We start from the raw sequence: 16,681 nt of genomic DNA on the forward strand, positions 1-16,681 counted from the left end.
CAGCCTTTTAGGGCTCACCTTCTGCCCTTCAACCTATAGCAATGGTCTGTACCCGTTGGATCTCCAGATGTTATCAGCCCTTGCTCAGCAGTCACTGATGAAATCAAGGGCAACGTGGTTCAAAACATCTGGAGAGCCACAGGTTGCAGACACCTGTCCTAGAGATGTTATTGAAACACGCTGATTCGTTGGACTACGCGTCTGCTTTTCTCTCTGCCTTGGACAGCTGCATATCTGCATTTACCACGGGCCAGCCCTCACCCATTTGTCCTTTGTGCTAGCTGCACACGTGGGATCTTCTTGCAGGCTTCAGCCTGTTATACTATTATTGTCCTCCTGTTTGGAGACATCCAAGAGTCAGCTCTGCTTTCCTCGATACCTTTAACTCTCCTTGTTCGTCTTCTACAGAGTGTCTCTGAAGCAGTGACAAGATATGCTGCAGCCTTGAGAGGCCCAGCAGCAAAGAGCATGCTGTTGCTTAGCAACCTGAGGCTGCCCCGGTAAACCCATAGAGCATTCAATCTTTTGCAGTTCTGGACCCCTCTCGCACGGGCCTGGCTCTGCCGTTTCAGGTGGTCTTCGATCTACCGCTCATCATTCAAGACTTGTGACAAACCCGCCTTAGTTAGTAGTCAATTCGTTTTAAAAAGGAACTTCTTTACTCTGTGACCTGCACTCAGGCACCAGCATATCCCCCAATCAAAGACTACACCCCAATCCTGGCTACTTAGCTTCTACGTGAACAAGCAACACTCAAGCAGTTATGTTGCGCCAGCTGCTAGCATAGTAGGTTCCGGGTGCCAAGGCTTGCCCGAAGTGAGTCCTCGACCCATCCTTGGGGCCAACCAGACCAAGACCAGAGTCTGTAGTAAGGTAGGGGAAAACAAGTGGTGGTGGGTCTAGAAAACAACATTCATCAACAAACAGCTGCTAAGCAACCAGAACCTCAAGACTAAGAGATGCACACTTACACCTTGACACAGACACAACACTGTGTACATGATAATTCCAAATCTTCAATTCTATAAATCGGGCAGCATAACAATAAGCTAACCCTGCACCCCACCCAGCCCCCAGAGTAAACTTTTTTGGTTGCCACACGTCCAGGCACCAGCAGTGGTCACCATGTGCACCAGTAGGGCGGTTAGTATTTACATGATTCGGACAGACGCAATGGGCAAAGCCATTATTCTCCTCATCAAGGTCACTTGTAGGTTATGTGTGCAGATGGGATCTTTTTTCGTATGAATGTCTACGATTGACAATTCTAAATCACGGAATATCATGGATACCCGACCGAACGGACAAGCCTTTCTGGCTATTAAATCACCCCCTGTCTTACCAGTTGACCCACCAAGAATGCTTTCAGATGCCATTGGGCCAAGGCACTGATTTTGAGTCTCCACCGGCCTTTCGTGTAGATTCCCCTTGATCCCAAGAAGTGATTTCAGGCTGAAACGTTTGAGAAGCCACAGCAATACGTGATTACAGAGGTGGCCTTGCAAAAAATGCAGGACTTGGCCAGAGTGCGCAGAGAGGGGGGGGGGGTTGGGCGAAGGAAGGACTTGTGGTGTCTGCTTGAATTGCGCAACATTTGAGTGCTATGGAAGCAAGTTGAGGGGCCCCGCCACATACAGTAAATGCAACAACTCACAATGGGGTGAACGAGGGTGTCTAGTCCTTCATACACCATCTCTACTTATCAATTCCTTCATTCATTCATCCATTTACTCATTCTGCAGCGTGGGATATGCGAGCACTTCAAGTGTGATCAATAGGTGTGCAATAGGTTTCACCAATGTCTGTGAAAAATGTGCTATCGATGTGCGTGTTTTGTGTGAATCATGTGGACAATTATTGTGTGAGAACCCATCGAGCATTTGTGTGTGTAGAGTGTGCACACTGTGCACAGTGTAAACTCTTTGAGCTGTTGGCATGGCCAGGGAACTGTGTGTCCTGTGGTTCATTGGTGCAGAGCTGATTATGCACAATGGCATAATAAAACCCACTCTTACAGTGCGGAGTGTGATTAAGTCAATAGAATGGAACGATATTTTGAAAAACATCTGCAGTTTCAATGCTCATAAACAATGCCTGCCCTGGAAGAGGGAAGACTAGTCAACAACAGATGACAGCCAATGGAACATGACTGGAGCAAGATCACAGCTAACAATCATTTGTGGATGAATACACAGGGAGCTAAGAGTAGAAACGTAGTGCATGTCTTTTGGGTGCTTGGTATGATTGGAGGTCTGGACTGGATTCAGAACTAGGTGAGGGTTGGATTTCTCACCCTTGGTGATAAAACTCGTGCCCCTTTGTGCTAACAGTTGGCGTAGTGGTGTGGTCTGTGACTACTGAAGAATTGTGTTGCTGTGTACCTTGACCCCTTCTGCACCGGCGTGGATGGCATTGGCACTGCTGCCAGCACTCTGCCCACTGCCCGAGCTCCGAGCGCTTCCGGTGCTGCCAATACTGCTGCGGTCCCCACCTGCCACAGAAGCAAGAAGGAAGCTTTGGTTAGGCTCCATGGAGCAGGACGCTTCTGCGGATTACTCTCAAGTCATGCTATTAGTAGTTAGCGCGGGTTCCCAGGGCAAAAGATCCCTGACTGCAACCAGAACCTGCAGCAGAAGGGTTCCACTGATTAACTATGCAGTTTGGAAGCAGATCTTGCCCACTCACCACAAATGATGTTCCTGGAATCAAACAAGGCAAGTGAGTTACATTGTTAGACTACCCACTCACCCTCCCCTCCCCACAATGCTTCAAAAACGGTAAAAAAAGAAAAGAGTTAGTCATGACGAATGGAGGATTATTGAAACAATGTGGATTTACAGTAAGATCACCCTATGGATACTATAGGGCGAGCTGTGCACATGCAGCCGAGTAAAAGGGTCTCTTGAAGCGTGCAGACTCTATGTACACAATTGTAAAGCATGTTACCTACTGGAATCCCAGGACCCCACATGCTACTCACCCTTTGGTACACCGGACTGCATAATACATTGATCGTGAAGTTAATGACCACCAGCTATTGAGACGGTTGTATGTCATCATTTTGACTTTTCTAGGTGGCCTAGCCAAAAGACCGATTTTAGGCGGACTACAAAAATCAAAATAATGACATTTTTCACCCCCCAGCCCCTATACCCGGATTTACTCCAAATTTGGGTGGGGGGGTGTTCCACCCCAAATCCCGCTCAGCCCCTGACAACTCCCTCCCCTCCCAACAGCCCCCTGACCCCCACCAAAACGCACTCCTGTGGGTCGCACGGGCTGACAGTTCGATTTCAAAAGACTGCTTTGTACAGTCACAGAGCGGTCTTTCGAAATCGTTTTTTTTTTCTTTGCTTTTTTGAAAAAGGTCCTAATACCATTGAGACCACCAATATGCTGCCATATGTGTCTTCCCCAGATGATTTGGGCTGTCGCCTCCATGATCTTCACCAGTTCCTTATTTGGATACTCTGAAGACCCAAACGCTGCAGACCCCCGTACTAGACCATGTGAACAGGCCTGGACTGGCCCACCGGGACACCGGGAGTTTCCCCGGTAGGCCTCGAGCACACAGGGCCTCTTTCCTTGGGGAAAGTATACATACAATTTATGGGCCTGCCTGTGCAGCTGCCCATGACCTCTTTACTTTGTGTGTTAACTGGTATTGAGAAAGGAGTAATCTGGGGTCACGGTCCTGCCCTGGGAGAGGGAGAAGTTAGCAAATGAATATATTGTGCTCTCCGGAGAGGAGAGTGAGAGCCTGACGTTCTGGCGCCACTTCAGGCACAAGCACTGCAGAGAGTGCTGCATAGCTCTTTGTAAGAGTTCTCCTCTCATCAAGCTGTCTCATGGACGCTCATGCTGCGAGGGGTACGTCGGTGTGTCCCCAGGCGGGGTTTTCTCAGAGTGAGCCTAGCTGCAGCACCTCGCAGAGGGTCAGGCTTCTGGGCCAGTGGAGGAGGTGAAACTCCTTTTTTCAAAATTCAAAGAAAAAGTAGCTATTGTTACTTTTTCTGTGGCTCAATCCCTCAAAGGAATAAGCAGTGCACTGGACAGGAAAAGTTCTGCAACATAAGAGAGTTGTTTTGGATGTGAGCCGTGGCAGAGGCCAGCAATCCGTCCCCCTGCTAGTTCTCCAGCTGGAACAAGTCAAACTAAAGATGTGTTAGGGGCGGAGAGAGCTACACCACTGGTCGCGTAAACTCTCCTCTGTGTAAGGCAGGAACCTCCTTGGGTGTTCACATGCGCAGTGTCAGTTCTGGGGTAGCAAGGTATAAGAAGACTGCAGCCTTGAAATCCATGCTGACTTTATTGCCAGTGTGATGGGAGTGGGAACAGTAAAATGCCTTCCACCAGCCCTGTTGCTGCAAAACGCAGAAATGTGCTACAATAGCAAATTATTGATAAAAAGAGGGCCTTGCTCAGTGTAAACACACCATGTACATCACGGCCAGGAGCCGAGTGCCACTGATCCAGCCCTGGGTGTTCTTCAGAGTGAAAAAGAAATATGCAAATAATGTCCACTGACGATTGCTATATGTATATTTGTGTTGACTTGTGCATGTTCAGTCTAGTGTTCCCAGCCCAGCCTCAACGGCCCAGACTGCCCACCCTTAATCCCCACAAATTCCCGGGCATTCTCTACGGTGTGGTGCCTGGTCCTTCATACTCGCTGTCCATTGTGCACGAAGGGCTGCATGAGGTTAGGGGTGTCACGGTATTGGTTTTATGGCGATATTATAACCTTCCTGTCAAATTACGGTATATCATGGTTATCACGGTATAGCAGTTGGAGTTAACTTATCTTAACAAATACTTTCTTAAAGGTCATAAATTGTCTCTGCACATTTTTAGCCGATCCTCCAGGAATCTAAGGCGGCTGCAGATTTGGTCTTTCATGGCGCTCACTCGTTGATCGCCTTGAATAAAAGAGTGACTAGTGGAAGTGTTATAATGCACATTTTGAGCAATGAGCTTGCTGCTCAGTCACAGGTCATCGCTTTGAAAATCGGGCTCGACCTGCATTATTTTGGAACCACTTGGCATGGGCATCATGACCCCTCGCTGCGATCAGTCATAAAAGTTTGTAACACTTTTGATAACGCTTTATCCCATTAAAGGGAGGACAGTCACTCATGTGAGGTCTGAAAGACCATGTAATTGTGTTTCTTTTGTCAAAATGTCATAGCCAACACACACTCAGCGAAAGGTTATATATTGATCAAATCACTATAGCTTGTTTACCATCTGCCTGGTGTATTATAAAGGTCTGATGTTGGAGTCACCACTGACCATGTAATCCTAACAGGAAAGCGTTCAGTGGGCGCTGTTGATTTCTTTCTTGATTCTTGCACTACATGTTCATTTACGTTCTCAAAGATAGTGGCACAAAAACATTTTGAAAATGACAGTTAAAATACACATTGGCACAAATATGGCCTAGACCACCACATCACCACAGCTACATCATTACCATTTTCCCCAGCTCTGAGTGCATTAGGACCCTGGTCATGTGAGTTGAGATGGAGCGATGCTTTCATGGGTGGTGTCACAAATCGAGGATAGACCTGAGAAATATCCCACCCCCTTTGCTCTGGATACTTCAAATTGAATGTAGAATCTGTCCTGCCTGCTTGAGTCCAGTGCCATATGCAGAAGGCAGGTGAAGGATCAAGAGAAGCAACAACTCTAGTGCCAATGTGCAAATCTACACAGAGAACAATGAGGGGTGTGGGGGGGCAGTTTATATACTAGCACAAAGCACTGATAGGCCTAATGTTCAGACAGTCTACAGAGATAACTTTTTTGTGGACATGCTTCACAGGGGCATCCAGTTCAATCCCCCCTTTGAATTCTGAGATGTGTAGTTCCCCATCTTTCAAAATGGTGGGAAAACTACAAATCGGCTGATCTTTAACCCGACTCTACTGATCACAGAGACAGAGCGGTCACAGCATCAAAGCTGCATTTACTAATGTGGCCTCACTCTCCCTATGCTCTTGTCTGCCAAACAAGGTCGCAGGCGCCACAACCCACAGTGCAAGATCCAGACTGCGGAGCACTTGCTTACTGCAGCCTTTCCAAATCAGATTGAAAAGTTCACTTAAAAGCTGCAGGCCCTAAAACGGTATACCGGTATAAACAACGTGACAGTTTTATAGTTCAGTTAAGCTGTTCACTGTATCTATGACGGTATACCTGTATACCGTTACACCCCTACATGAGGTTACCGGGGCACTGCCCCATGTGTGGGGGGAATTCCTAAAAGCACTTGACATTCTACTTTAAACATCAAAGCAACCGCAGCTGGAGCAGGAATGTGACACATAGTTGAAACTGTAATGTGAGCTACCAAACTCTATGGAGGAGCCGTGTGACAAACAATACATGTACACATGCTACACCTCCCCTGTCACCTTACACCAAGGATACATGAGCAGCATAGCAGCAAAACGCAACATTTCCATAACACAACCCCTAAATGGCGTAATTACATGCGTATTTATCTCTAAGAGAGTGAGAGCCCGATGTTCTGGGGCCGCTTCAGGTCCGCACTCTGCAGAGACTGCTGCGTGTTAGAGCTCTCAGGCTGTCTCATGAAGGCTCATGCTGCGAGAGGCAGCTCTGGGTGCCTGCAGCAGGTGTGTCTCCATTTCTCTTTACCTCAGTTATTCGTGTAATGCATTGCATGCACTGCCTGCTTGCTCATTAATTAAAACCATATAATGCTCTCTCTTCTGCTTCTGGATCTCCTGTCTGTCACTCTTCTCATTCCTTCTACGTGCATCTCTCTTTCTCTGTTTGCTCCTTCCTTTCCCTTAGTTTCTCTGTTATATGCCTCCATATATTTTTCTGAATGTCTGCATCCATCTAATCTGTCTATTTATTTCCCTAGTTATCTATCAGCACCGTATCTCCATCCACTTTATTGCTCTCATGTGTTAGGTCTCTGTTACAGTCGGTGTTTCTCAATTTTTCCAGGCTTTAAACTGTGTTTTGACTACTTGCTGAATTGTCCAGTTCAGTATGAGTGAACATTTAACAAACGTTAGACTGGACTGGTTGCTGCATGCATCTCACGCTCACCAAAATTATATATTTATTTGTAAGGCATTTCGTCTTCCTGTCGTCAGCATGCAGTTAAAAAAAAATTTGGTGATGAGCAACAGCATTGTTTACCATGTTTGTCCTTCCTAAATGCCATCATATCCAAGGTCTTGTAGGCCTATACTTGTAATGGGAATAACAAAACTAAAGGTTCCAGAAAGCAAAGCGTTTTTACTGTCGGTGAAAGATCACGACTTCCTCAAGATGGCATGTTGCGATTTGAGCTTACTCTTTCCAATCTTCTATTGGGGTACAATGCATATGCTATTGGAGTCCTGCTCACCTCCTCAAATATTTAAGTGTAAGTATCTAAGTACTGGCCCTACCATTCCAAAATAAGTATTCAAAAGACTGTAGTTCCTCAAGACTCCAAAACAGGGTAAACTGTGCTCACAATGCATGCCAAATTTGGTATACTGAAATAGGCTCAGGCCTTCAGCATGAAGAGGCAGATGACACTAAGTAATAATAGCAGCGATGATACCAGCGCTTAGAAGCACGAAGAATCCGGCCTAAGCACTAAATAAAGCTATAATAATATTGAGCTATAAATGTAATGAAGTGTGTAAAAATATTTATGAATGCTTAAGTATTGTACACATTTTGTAGGTATGATTGTTGGCATTTAAAAAAAATTCAAAAGGATTAAATGGTTTCATGTGTTTCGTAGCTTTGCGATGACGCTGATATTGTTTGAAATTAGTTTGTTTTTTTAAATTTTAAATAAATGTAATATTTGGACTTGAACTTTAAACGTGCATGATACTATATCAAGGACATGTCATCACTGCACTTCATTATCCAGAAACCCAGTAGGTTTTTTCCAGTAGGAAAAAGTGAGGCTGTAGCAGTGCAAAGGCAGTGTGCATTGAATGCGTGCAGTGTATGGTCAGATCAGGATGAACACAGCCCACTGACTCGAAGCTATGCAGGTTCGGGCAACTCATTCCGCTTTTAGAGCACAAACGCTGGCCTATCCGCAGTCAGAGGGGGTAAAAACAATTAATAGAGAGAGAATGCTTGATCACGAATGACACATTTTAATCATTCCCTGAAACCTAGGATGCAATTGACTCTCGCTGACGTGTCAGGATCTATTGGCAGGAACACCTATTTCAGACATTTCTTCTGACTTGTATATATTGTTACGCACTCAATATGACTAGTTTGCAATAAGAGCTCAGGATATGCCCTGCCCTCTATAGGTTTGAGCGTTTTTACTTAGAGAGTAAGTGCCCACTATTAGTGGTGGACTGGCCTACAGGGAACTCAAGACTTCCCAGTGGTCCTCTTTTGAGTGGGTTGAATAAAGAATGTCTTTTAAATCTTCCAGTCTATGATAATATGGGGCCACTTTGAAAAACATTTCCAGGGCCACTTTTGATTCCCAGTCCAGCCCTGCATGTGAATGAGGCTCATGTGTCCTGCTAGCTCCCCCAGAATCCGAAATTTCCCTGCATCAGAACAGTCCCCTCGGCATAGAAATGGAAAGAGGCAGACTGAGCCCATCATTCCTATTACATGTTCATCCTCCCAGTGCACAGCGAGGGTGCAGAATCCATCTTCTTAAACTTAACAGCCTGTCTTCTGCATATTCACAGCATGAAAGCAGAGGTTAAGGCCCTCGTGCCCCACAGTTCTCGTGTTCACATATGAAAAATGATGGCAGAAGGCTCAGACTTTTCGCGCCTCCTCCAAGACTCCCTGGAGGAATGATTCAATTGGCTCCTGTACATTTCTTTCATAACCCAGAGATGTAGGATACAAGACCTCTGAGCCATGGATTCTTCCTGTGCATATGGCCTACCCTGAGAGGCGCTTCCCAGGAAGTCTGTCAATCACGATTTCCGACCTCTCAGCTCACACGCTTGTGGCGGGTGTCACCTGCCCTGAAATCAGTCCACTCCTTTTGCACTTGCTCGATCTGAATTACACCTGGCCTAGTAAGATCGTTGTCTGTCTTCCCTCTGTTCCCCCTCCCTTGCCTTGTCGCGCCTTGAAACATTTGTGTATAGGCGCATTATAAATGCCATATCATATCACTCACCCGCCAAACACCTCACACACCTATTCATTTCACTAGGCTCTCAAACGCTGAGAAACCAAGTCGCGGGGTTTCCCCCTCTCTGGGTACAAAAATGCTGAGAGATATCCGATTTTGGGATGGACATAATGAACTTGAGATTTGAAGTATGACTGGTTAATTCACTGGATTGCTGCGAGAGCGCCCCCTGCTGGAACAGGTAGCGTATAACCAGGGCAAGTGGCATACACTATTGATGAGTTTATATTCTGGACATGCATATGGACCCAGATACTGGTTGGATGGAATATGCTGAGAGAGTAACGCCTTGTCTTGTAACCACTAAGGACAGGATTGTCAGGAACGCTTTAAAAATCAATCCTGATAAGACAGTAAGTCTTGCTGGTCAAGGCCGCAGACAATTCCATGTTTTCACCTCAGTCGTTTGCTGATGCTCTGAGCCATCAAAGGCAGAGAGGAATCGTATGTACTCAGATCTTTTGAGGATCTTTCAGGTCTCAGCAGCTGCAAAAGTTGTCCTTTTCCAGTTACTGAAGCTTAAACATCTGTTGATCTCATTTTCTCAAAAGGTCATAGCCGTGAATGCCCTCATCTCCCCCAGGTGGGACTGTGGCGAGGCTATAAGCCCATAACCCTGAGTGTGGCCTCCTTGCTCTGGCTGCCGATGAAGCGGGGAGTACTGTTCAAATCAATGGGCCTTGTTTACAAGCCCATTTACAGCTACAGTACCTCTGCTGAGTTCGAGGATCTTGAGCACAATGTCTTTTGAAGATTTCCAGGGTGCAGGAGACGACCCTTCTCACATGAGGCCTCAGTACGGTGGAATCACCTACCTTTGTCTCCACCAGAACAAATACACCTTCAAACAAAAGTGGGTCCAGTATTGTGAATGAGGTCTAGCAAATACACTATGTCTGCTGGCTAAAACAACCACTTTTACATGTGCCTGCGATAAATTCGCTTATTTTCCACTAATACGCCTGCGTCCTCCTTCAATACAGGCATCTGCTACCCATTTTGAAATATATACATGTTGACCTGTTATAGCCTTGAAACATTATTTACTATATTTATAAGTTACGCCATCGTCGTAGTTTACAACAGACCTACTGATTCCCTGTTTTAGGTGATTAATATAAATGCACAATAGCAATCGGTCCTAGTATGCACTCTTCAAAACTCTACTGGCATCATTCTCCAAGTCTGAGTTTCCCCCATTTACAGTTCACTTTAGTTCGTCCATTGAATCGGTTCTCACTTTAGAACACAACAGTGATACACATTCCACGTTTTTCTAGTTGACTTTTTAGTCTGCTGTGTAGTGCCCTAACCAATTTTTGCTAAAAGTAAAATAAACCCAGTCGTCTAGTTCCCTTGTTCAGCACAGATGAACTTTCCTGAATACAGGAACTCAGGATAGTTTGGTGGGAAAGACTTTTTGAAAACCTAGTCTGGATCGATTTTACTTTACCTAGGTGTTCTGATATGATTTGCCTTATTTTTTAAATACTGTTTTAGTTGATATCTAAGTCAACCACAATCATTTAAAATGGCACCTCTTGCATCCGTTTTATATACATGCGCATCCATAATCACCACCCTTCACCAGTATAATGGAGTAAGAAGCCTGCCCGGGCATGAAGTGGGTTACCCACTCCAATTGGCACCCGCCAACCCAAAGACTTTCTTTTCCTGAGGAGGTATTGTCTGTATTTTATTGCCTGGTCTAAGTGGGTGGAAATTCAGAGGCAGGGTCCCTGATGACAAAATGAAGTCTTCTTTTCATCCATTGTATTTATTATTCATTTATTTTTGCATTTATTGTAGCGCACAAAGCCCTCCGGCATCTAGGCACTTGTTACAGAAAGTGCCTATGAAAGTTAGTTACAGGTAAATTGCATAAACGGCAAAAGGCTGCACAGGTCATAGGAGGTAGTTACAGGTAAATTGCATAGGCAGCACAAGGCCGTGCAGGCCATCATCCCCCCTCACACCACATTCCCTGCACTGCGCCACGATGAGCACATGGACATATTTTCCACCTGGCCGCCATGAGTGCGTCAATCACCCTGAAGCCTTGGCCCAGTCTATTTCCCATCACCTCTGCCAGTGCATAAGGAACCCAAGGGGCATGCCCTAACGCTGGGACTATACCCCAACCCCTGAGATGCACTGTGTTGCATGCATGTGCGCATGCTGAAGAAACAACTCTGACTGAAGCAGTATTGTTACAGGAATTGGCTCAGCCTGGCTATCGGAAGAATAGATCAATTTACAGAGAAGACACCACGCTTGCAACACGAACGACTCCCTTATAAAGGATCACAAGCGAGCAACATCACCAGCAGAAGGGGCTGCATCTCCTACACAAGACACAACTCAAAACCAGCGTGAACTGTCCTCTCTAATGCATTCAAGAGTTATCACTTGCAGCGCTTCTTACATTTGAACTAAATTTTAACTAGAGTGGGATGCCCCCTAGCCTAGAAGCGATGTCCATCACTATGTCTACAAGCTTATAGCGAGTGAGAAGGCAGCGAGCTTGTACCATAGCATATATCTCTCAAGGCACCTAAAAACGTTCAATAAGTGTGAGGTGAGATCTGTTATACCACAAAGAATGTATACCCAGCATGAGGTGATATGTATTTTACTGTAAGAGGTATCATTCTTTACAACTATGTACCAATAACCAGCATCAGAGGATAGTTCTTGTACCATAAGGAAGGTGCTGTACAACGATGGTTGCTACCATATGACCAGTATAAGATAATACCTGTAGCTGTAAAACCTTCAAACCCTTCAATTCTGAACGCACCAGCATATATTTAACAAAAATAGCAAATATTAGATGACATCCCCCCAACTCTAGCAGACAGCCCAAGTTCACCTGCACCCAATGATGATTTTAAGACAGATTTGTGTCATGGTAGGCAACACCTGTGGAGAGGACCAGATCACCCACCCTACACTGCCAGCACCGGACGCTATTTGTTCGCAGCTGTACCTGCCAGTGGCTTCCGGAGAACCCAGATCTCTTCGGCAGGGGCTATGGTGGTAGCAGATCCCGGCGATGAGGACAGGTGCGAGGGGCTGGAGTCAGATCCTCTGGAACCTGCAGCAACAAGAAGGAGAGGCCAGCTCAGCATGTGGTTATTGTACATCGCTTCGCCTGTGGAAAGCGGACTGAGGCACAACAAGACTGAGTCATGTGTCCATGATTACCCAGGGTTTCAGTGGTGAACAGGGACATATCTGATTCTAAATGTAATGCCTTTTCCATTAAAGCTGGGGCAGTGCCATAGACCAAGATAGCACCTACTAGCACAGGTGAGCACACCACCACCCCAGACCACATTTCTTTCCATGCATCACTGCTCCAACACATACGGTGACTGTTATCCTGCCTGATGAGCTTTGTGTGTTATCTCTTGTGAAAAGGCACCAACTTGGGACAGTCATGGATGGATGGAGAACTCTACTGGTGAAGGGCCAACGGAAGGTCACAAATTGCCCAGTGGGTGACAGCTGTCCTCTCCAAGGGGACCAACAGTGAACAGTTCACCAAGGGAGGTGGCCCATTGTATTGCCAGTGGGGACGAATCAGCTGTCAGTGAAGGGAACCCCACCAAGGGACCCCCCTACTTACGCACAGGAAAACATAATTAATTACTCGAAAACACTCCCCGATCACAGTCCTCTACAGCTGACATTAATCACATGGCCCCATTTCAAGTCGAAGTCAGAAGCAGAAGAAACCCCAACTCCCCTAGCAGTCCACCCACAAACCAGACAATCCTATGGAAAGGGGAGGTAAACGATTGAAAGGGGTAGGACTCATATTCAGTATGGGCAGACTCTACATGCAGCCACAAAAGAGATAGGGCATTTTCCAAAGACTAATACTACAAACAATCCTGGAACAAGGGGGAATGGGGCAAAGCAGAGCAAGAAGGGTATGTACTATAAAAAAGGAAAGACAAAATGTCAGAAGGATGTGGATCAGAGAAGCAGCCAAATGTGTACCTTCCTAACACTTTCCTTCTCTTCTAGAATATTTATGGAGGCCCAGAAGCAGTGCTTTCTGTGGACTATCACTTTTACTAGAGAGTCCTCATGCCACTGGAGAGAACCTTTCACCCAGTGACAGATCGATGCCTGCATTATGATCTACAGTAGAGGGAAGGGTCTCTCTGGAAATACCAGGAATTAAGGAAAATGACTAAGAGTTTCCTGAACTATATACGGAAAAGTTATGTGGTAGCACTATTCTAACTTCTTTTGTGTCCTTCCAGCCAAGATCTCACAACTACACATGGGGGGTCATTACAAGGTAGGTGGTAAGGGATTACCGGCACCGGTAAGGACACCGGTGCCGGTAATCCCATACCACCCTATACCGAGGTCCCTTAGCGGGTCCCTCCCTTAATACCTGGTTTTACCAGGCGTTATGGAAGGGACCCGTTAAGGGACTTCAGAGCTAATAACGGTACAGCAAGTTGCGGTACCGTTATTAGCTCCATCCCCATTCCCATTGAGCCCTATGGGGGCTCGAATGGGAATGGGGAATGGTTCCCGGAATGGGGACTTACCGGGTCCTCCAAGGTTGGAATGACCCGGTAAGTCCCTATTTCGGGGACTCGGAATGCAGTAAGGGGGTAGCCATGGTGCCAATAGCACCATAGCTACCTCCAACCTCGTAATGACCCCCATGGACCTGCAGAGAACATCTCCCAAGGACCATTCCTTCTTCATGCAGTACACACCCTCCATAAAGTACACTTTTCCCTGTAGGACATGCCCCCTTCCATAGACTACACCTCCCCATGGACAAGCTTTTCAGTAGTACACCAAGCTAACATTGGGGGTCATTACGAGTTTGGAGGCAGCCATGGCGATATTAGCACCATGGCTGCCTCCAAACCCGGGTCCGGCCTGGCTGAATGGGGATTTACCGGCCCATTCCGACCTATGCGGACCCGGTAAGTCCCCATTCAGTTGACCATTCCCATTTGAGCCCCCAGTAGGGCTCAATAGGAATGGGGAAGGCGCTAATAACGGGCCGTTCCTGCTGGGACCCGCTAAGGGACCTCGGAATAGGGCGGTAAGGGTTTACCGGCACCGGCATCATTACTGGTGACCGTTAACCCTTACCGTCCAACTCGTAATGACCCCCATTGTCTTGCCTTCAGTGCAGTGCACGCGGGTGCATCCAGGTTGGAGTGTTTTATATGTTACCTATAGATAAACATACTGCACTCCTCTGACATACAACTGCTCCCTAGACCACAACACCTCCTAAATCCAACCCATCTTCCTAAGCCATCTTTTCAAACAATACTCCCCGCCCCAGCCACAAACCCCCTTTCATCACACATTTTGCCTCTTACAACGGGCACTGTCTCCTTCTCTAGACTATGGCCCTCATTACAACACCGGCGCTAAACCATGGCGCTATTAGCTCAATGGTTGGTGCCGGTGTTGTAACGAGTCCGCCATGGTGAAATGGGGAAATACCGCCCCATTCCAAGGTTGGCAGGGCGGTATTTCCCCATTTCACCATGACCCTTCCCCATTCCCATTTTTGCCCCATAGGGCTCGATGGGAATGGGGAAGGCGGCAATTACGGTACCACAAATTGCAGTACCGTAATTGCCTGTGAGGTCCCTTTGCGGGTCCCTACTTTAACGGCTGGTCCAGACCAGCTGTTCAGGTCGGATCCCGCAAAGGGACCTCGTAGTAAGGCGCTAAATGGTTAACGGCGCCGCAGCCTTTTACGGCGCCATTAACAACTTAGCGCCTGGGTCGTAATGAGGCCCAATATCTCTTTACGTAGACCTACAACTTTAGCTACAGAATATATCACCTTTAAGAAATCCCACGACTTCCCATAGGCCATGGCTCTTCCTACTTTAAAGCATGTCTAAGCAAAGCTTTCTCCAAAAGGCTACACATCCTGTCTTACACACGTCTTCAATAGATCCAACTCCTCCCTTATCCACAGCAGCTACAGACCACACATCTAACATAGGTGTCTCCTCATATAGGCAATATCTCCTCTCGTAGATCAATGTTTCGCAGTTGACACCCCCCACGGATCTTAGCTGCTTCCACGGCGCATACTTCATCTCAGAGCACGTCTCTACCCACAGCCCATGCTCACTCCAGTCACCCACACATCCTCCAAGGGGCCACACCCTGTCCTACAACACATTTCCTCACAAGTCATGCCATTTCCACTTTGCCAAGAGAGGTGGACTGACACAAAGGGTAGTTGTGCCAGACTGGTGCTGGCCTTTCAGAATCACCCACTTGTTAGTACTTCTGAATGAACTAATATAATACCCTTTTAAGAAGGCTGGTTGGACAAAGAATCAGATTCATAGAATGGTAGTTATTTAATTTAGAAAAATCCATGCTGTCCTGAAATAATGTACCTACCTGAGTACTGGTGTCTACTACATGGTGATTTGGAGCACCCTTAAACATGTAGGGGATTTGGATGTAATGCTGTGATTTTTCAAAGAGTCGTATTCCATTGAAACCCAATTCTGGAAGATAGAGTGTCAAAATCATCTTTGGGTATGTTTTTTCACCACCTAGGATGGCATCATTAGATTGAAGCAAACTTGGGCTGTCTGACTAGGTAAAACCCTTTTAACACTGCTAGCCACCATCAAAAGCAGACACCCCAATTAAAGTGCGCACAGTTGGAATGCTTCCAGACTAGACACGACTTGCTCCATCTACATGGAACATCATTGCCAATAGTTCTTTCCACAGCTCCTACCCATCTGACTGTCTGGTGATGTTGGACTTATTCATTCAAGCCGTGTGTTCTCTGCTCATGGTATCATCTCACAACTGGTCGGTCACTGCATGCTAATGCCACGAGCAATGACAGCCACGGTTTCATTAAGGTGTCCATTCTCAGTAAGCATCATGCGATGGGGGTAACAATTTAAATATCAAAGGAAACCGGATTTTATCTGTGAATGAAGTGTCACTTTCTTTCAGATTTGCTATTGAACAAAGATAACACTTTAGCATCCCCACGGCTTACATTGTCTTCCCTCCTCTCCCATTGGTCAGTCCTGTTAATGCCTCACATGACATCATTTGAGCCCATATGTGAGGGAGTGATGTCATATAGGTAGCGATGAAAAGAGACGAGGCGCCGTTTCAGAGGTCTGGGTGTAATCTATAGAAATTAAAAACCTGAATAAGTGCGGCCCATGGCATCGGTCTTCCTGCTGAGCTGGGTAAAACTTGCAACTATTATTAAGACACTTCAGAAATACATTTTCAACAGATTATTTTTATTGACACATCTAGGCATGGGGCGATAGGTGTTAATATGCGCGAAGCACCACAGTCATATGAAAGGAAATACATACACAATCAAAAGGAACCATGTGATACTTTATGGCCAAAAGATGGTCTTTTGACAACATTGAAAGTTTAAGATTCAGTGAAGCGCATCCTGTCACATTGCCATTTCAACCTAGACACACACTCTCGCCAGACTAG

The 16,681-nt window shown here is 46.2% G+C and overlaps 1 protein-coding gene across 6 annotated transcripts in view; it reads right to left on the minus strand.

Annotated features, from left to right (window-relative positions):
• CASKIN1 (CASK interacting protein 1) overlaps positions 1-16,681 on the minus strand; it is a 1,401,469-nt gene that overhangs the window by 348,679 nt on the left and 1,036,109 nt on the right. For 4 of the 6 annotated variants that reach the window (XM_069647339.1, XM_069647342.1, XM_069647337.1 and 1 more), the window contains 2 exons: positions 12,159-12,266; positions 2,382-2,491 (listed from right to left, as the gene is read on the minus strand). The exons of 1 other annotated variant lie outside the window; for it this stretch is intronic. In XM_069647339.1, the coding sequence (XP_069503440.1) occupies positions 2,382-2,491; positions 12,159-12,266 (218 nt within the window). The remainder of the gene's footprint in view (positions 1-2,381; positions 2,492-12,158; positions 12,267-16,681) is intronic. One more of the 6 variants, XM_069647340.1, reaches the window with a different exon arrangement.

The sequence above is a fragment of the Ambystoma mexicanum genome, chromosome 2q, assembly GCF_040938575.1.
Source record: "Ambystoma mexicanum isolate Mex_15411 chromosome 2q, UKY_AmexF1_1, whole genome shotgun sequence".
Classification (NCBI taxonomy): domain Eukaryota; kingdom Metazoa; phylum Chordata; class Amphibia; order Caudata; family Ambystomatidae; genus Ambystoma; species Ambystoma mexicanum.